Source organism: Schistosoma mansoni, assembly GCF_000237925.1.
Source record: "Schistosoma mansoni, WGS project CABG00000000 data, supercontig 0244, strain Puerto Rico, whole genome shotgun sequence".
Classification (NCBI taxonomy): domain Eukaryota; kingdom Metazoa; phylum Platyhelminthes; class Trematoda; order Strigeidida; family Schistosomatidae; genus Schistosoma; species Schistosoma mansoni.
Genome location: NW_017386108.1, coordinates 62,650 through 68,084, shown reverse-complemented (window position 1 = coordinate 68,084; position 5,435 = coordinate 62,650). Strand labels below are relative to the sequence as shown.

Sequence of the window (5,435 nt, the reverse complement as noted above, 5' to 3'; positions counted from 1 at the left end):
TCCCCTTTAATCAACACATTCAGATTTCAAAATAAACTAGAGCAACAAATTAAGGTGATCTGGTTAAAAGTAGACTGTTTCTTCATATGTACAAATCAACTTATCGAGGTTTAAGTTTTCTCATAAATTATATTTTGATAAACCTGAGAAGTTAATAATTCATTAGGTTATTTCGACGGTAATTATTATCGCAAACAGATGTCAACTAAAGAGCTATTCAATGTCGAAAGGTAATGGATAATTGTGACATCACTGTTTCGTATTTTCAAACACTGAGCATCCACAAAATCACATTTGACTACAAATTCGCCTCTGTATTCGCTAACTCGCAGATATATTATCCTCTCTGCTCCACATTCGCTCTATATGCTTGTAACTTTGTTGTCTGCGCTATACGCTAATAAACTGTAGTTGCCGCTTCTTATTGCCTTCTTATTTCAAACACCGTTAGGATTTATATAATAACGGTTTTCAAGATGATCAATTAACGAAGCTAAGCCACTACATTGTCATGAACTATGAATTACTTTCTCACTCCATTTTCATTAAGATCTGATGTCACTGAGGAAAACATTATGAAATTGAGACAACTACCTTTGAAATGCAAAAAGGAATGTTTCACTAAATGATTTTACTATATATTGTTCGATAGGACATTTAAACATGATAGCTAACGTTTAAAGGTGTGAAAAAAGCTAACTATGAAGAGTTTGTAGTTCAACCGTTAGTTACTAGTATGGTAGAACGAATAAAATCGTTCAATGGAGTACATCGTAAATGTTTTATTAGAAACGACGTGCATTATCAATTTATACTAGTTTATTATCATGAAAGTAAATAATTTAGCGATTTCTCATTGCCCGCTTTGTTGATGTCTCGAATTATTTGTTAGGATATTTCAGATGTTTTTTTCTTAGGTAACTAGTTCAATGTCAGCAGTGCATGTTGTTTGTATTTAAAGAGTGGTAAACACTAAAATAAATAACTGCAAATATGAAACGATGTTATTCATGAGCACAACAATAAAATCTACACCACAAATCTCCAAATAAAACGTAAAACTACGCATCGCGACCATGCGTACACAAGTGAAATACGATCGGTATAAAACTATGTGATACATGTCAAGTTAATAGGCTTAAATTATATATATATATATATATATATATATATATATATATATATATTACTTACTTACTTACTTACGCCTGTTACCCCTCGTCGAGGAGCATAGGCCGCTCACCAGCATTCTCCATCCAACTCTGTCCTGAGCCTTCCTTTCCAGTTCTTTCCAGTTAACATTCATCCTTTTCATATCGGCTTCTATTTCCTGGCGTAGTGTGTTCTTTGGCCTTCCTCTTTTCCGCTTCCCTTCCGGATTCCAAGTTAGGGATTGAGTCGTGATGCACATTGGTGATTTCCTTAATGTATGTCCGATCCACTTCCAACGTTTTTTCCTAATTTCCTCTTCAGCTGGAACCTGCTGGTTTGTCCTCTCCCATAAAACGCTGTTGCTGATAGTATCCGGTCAATGGATGTTGAGTATTTTGCGTAGACAACTGTTTATAAATACTTGTACCTTCCTGATGATGGTCGTAGTAGTTCTCCATGTTTCAGCTCCATATAGTAGGACTGTCTTCACGTTCGTATTAAAGATTCTGACCTTGAAATTGGTTGAGAGTTGTTTTGAGTTCCATATGTTCTTCAATTGTAGAAATGCTGCCCTTGCTTTGCCAATCCTCGCCTTTACATCTGCATCAGATCCTCCTTGTTTATCAACGATGCTCCCCAGGTACTTGAATGTTTCCACCTCTTCCACAGTTTCGCCATCAAGTGTGATTGGGTTGGTGTTCTCCGTGTTGTATTTGAGAATCTTGCTTTTTCCTTTGTGAATGTGGAGGCCTATCGATGCGGAGGCTGCTGCTACATTTGCTGTCTTCATCTGCATTTGTTCGTGTGTATGAGAGAGGAGGGCTAGGTCATCTGCGAAGTCCAAATCATCTAATTGATTCTGAGCTGTCCATTGTATTCCGTATTTCCCGTCAGATGTCGAATTCTTCATAATCCAGTCAATCACTAGAAGGAAGAGGAATGGGGAGAGTAGACAGCCTTATCTGACTCCAGTCCTTACTGGAAATGCATCTGTCAGCTGTCCTCCATGCATGACTTTGCACTGTAGTCCATCGTATGAGTTTTGGATAATGTTGACAATCTTTTCAGGAACTTCATAGTGTCGAAGGAGTTTCCATAATGTTCTCCTGTCCACACTGTCAAACGCCTCATAGTCAATGAAGTTGATGTATAGTGATGAGTTTCACTCAATTGATTGTTCAACGATGATCCGTAGTGTCGCAATCTGGTCTGTGCACGACCTATCCTTACGGATTCCAGCCTGATGATCCCGAAGGTGGGCGTCTACTGCGTCTTCCATCCGATTCAGCAGCACTCTGTTGAAAACTTTTCCTGGTACTGATAACAAACTGATGCCTCTGTAATTCTCACATTTGCTCAGATCTCCTTTCTTTGGTATCTTGATGAGATATCCTTCTTTCCAGTCCATTGGCACTTGTTCCTCTTTCCAAATCTTCTTGAATTGAAGGTGAAGCATGTTTGCAGTTATTTCAATGTCTGACTTCAGTCCTTCAGCTGGTATATTGTCAGGTCCTGCCGCCTTCCCACTCTTGATTTGTTTGATGGCCATCTTGAATTCTTCGATCGTTGGTGGAGTGACATCTATAGGAAGGTCAGTGTGTGCTGCTTCGATGTTCGGTGGATTCAATGGGGCTGGTCTATTCAGCAGTTCCTCAAAGTATTCTGCCCATCTTTTCCTCTCTTCTCGAATCTCAGTGATTGTCTTTCCTTCTTTGTCCTTGACTGGTCTCTCTGGTTTGTTATATCTCCCTGCCAATTTCTTCGTTGTATCATATAGTTGTCTCATATTTTCCTTTCTCTTGCAGCTTTTTCTGCCGTCGTTGCTAGTTCACCCATGTATTTCTGCCTGTCGCCTTTAATGCTTTTCTTCACTTCCCTGCTTGTTTCTGTGTACTCTTCTTGCGCCTTGACTTATATATATATATATATATATATATATATATATATATATATATATATATATATATATATATATCAAAATACTCAACATTCACTGGCCCGATACTATCAGTAACGGCCTTCAATGGAAGAGGACAAACCAGCTTCCAGCTCAAGAGGAAATTAGGAAAAGACGTTGGAAGTGGATAGGACATACATTGAGGAAATTACCAAGCTGCATCACGAGGCAAGCCCTAACTTGGAATCCGGAAGGGAAGCGTAAAAGAAGAAGGCCAAAGAACACAATACGCCTGGAAATAGCAGCAGATCTGAAAAATGAATGTTAACTGGAAAGAACTGGAAAGAATTGCCCAGGACATAGTTGAATGGAGAATACTGATGGGTGGCCTATACTCCTCCACGAGGGGCAACAGGCGTAATTATATATATGATCAGTTTAATGAGCTGTCACTGAGGATTATATAAACGTTATTATATGATAAGTAGTAAAGTTCAGCTTGTTCTTATCATGTTATTTCTGATTCGACATTGATGTCTAATAAAAAACAATTGCTAAAGTCAGTACATTTTTATGTGTTAGGCGATTGGAAGGAACTGAGAAAAAACCGTGGACCTGGATTTCATGCTAGTTGAAATTTGTCATATAGGCACACCTTAGACGGTCAGGAAACTAAAAACCACTGCCGGATTCAAACATCTATTATGCAGCTTGGAAGTTTGAGACGTCACCATGGAGCTTTTTGGGCCTCAGATAACCTCATATACATATGACATGTTTAAAATTGATTAGTTATTGAGTAGTAACTGATTTCACTTTTGTTTAGTAATTTGAGAGCTGATTGAATACTGTCTATTAAGTTTCATCTTGAATGGGTTCGAATCCCAGAGTATAAGCCTTATTTTACGAGTACAGAATAGCATGAAACCAAAATGCAGAATATCTTGATAACTATTCCCAACCACCTAACATGTCAGTTCAGTACACGGAATCTAGAGTCACTCACACTTGTATTCACAACGCAACTTAACAGATAGAATTCAATAATCACTAAATGAATCAGGCAAACATGATATTAGTCACTACTCTGTGACAAATAAATTATGTCCTGTTATTTGTTTGTTTTTAAAAACCCAGAACTTCATGAGTATTCTAATGTGTCAGTTAATTTTTTGTCAATATTTAACATCCAATTAAACGTGAATAATATATAAATCATAATTGTTCTTATTTCGTTTCCAAAATCAGTGTAACTTATTACGGTTGTCACCTGGACGACACGACGATTTGACCGCTTAAAATTGCTGAAACACTACAGAATTACACAACTGTTTCAACGTACTCAATTATATTTATAAGTCCTTATATATTCTCAGATGTATATTGAGTTAACAGTAATAAATTCACATAAAGCAATTATTCATCTGTTTAAGTATAAATGTCTACAGTTTTTTAAAATACACTAGATTAACAGACATCCAAATTTCCATCTAAACGACAATCCGAATGTGTTACGAAATTTTGCCGGTCAACACAGATATATATAACCATTGTAATACAATTGTACCAGAAATTACTTAGATTACTGATAACAGTTGCATTAAATGGTTAGAGTTTAACGATGCCACAAGTATTTGAAGTTTGACAACACATTAACCAGTAACACCTCCTACAACCGAAACGTGCCAATCCATTAAAATCAGAAGTCAGAAGCGAAGCGGTTCAAAAATATATTTAATAAGCCATCGATATATCGAGAAATGACTGATCTAAGCTGCCTAGCGGTTGTAAGAGAAGTTGAGCACAGTTTATCAACTTGTGATCTGGTGCGGATGCATGACCGAACGCCTTCAGCTAAGTGAGTTCATTAAACTAAATGCGGTCAGTATCAAATATCAAATGCTTACAGAGCTATTGATTTTGTTGATTTATGTAAAGCTAAAAGGTAATCAACAGTAGGCTACGAACTAAAGTTTCATGTTACAAATTAAGACACAACTCTAATCTTGATAAAACTGATCTTCTGTCTCATATTTAAACCTTTGTTGATGATTTTCGTCTAGTAATTATCCCTTACCTTCTGTTTATTTTTTTATCCTAAATCACCTAATATTCAATAAATTACATTATATTATTCAAAAATTCAGACTAGTAGCCTTTATTTCTGTACTAAACATACTTAAAATTAAAAGCTAATATTAAATTCGATTGACATTGTAACAACTGAGAATATATGCAACAAATATTCTTATATTTCATCATTGATTGATTAGCTTTAATTTATAACTAATTATGTCTATGATTTATAGATTAACCAAAAAAATATTTAGTTTTGATGAAGTTTTGTTCTCTGAGATGGATGGTTTGGTCGTGGAGCTTTCATCGT

The 5,435-nt window shown here is 36.2% G+C and overlaps 1 protein-coding gene across 1 annotated transcript; it reads left to right on the top strand.

The window, feature by feature from the left end:
- Nucleotides 1-220: 220 nt before the first annotated feature.
- Smp_199300 (choline-phosphate cytidylyltransferase) lies at nt 221-241 on the top strand (the record flags this gene model as incomplete). Its single annotated transcript, XM_018790920.1, has 1 exon — nt 221-241. The coding sequence occupies one exon, from the start codon at nt 221-223 to the stop codon at nt 239-241; it is 21 nt and encodes a 6-aa protein (XP_018647373.1).
- Between the last annotated feature and the right edge of the window lie 5,194 nt (nt 242-5,435).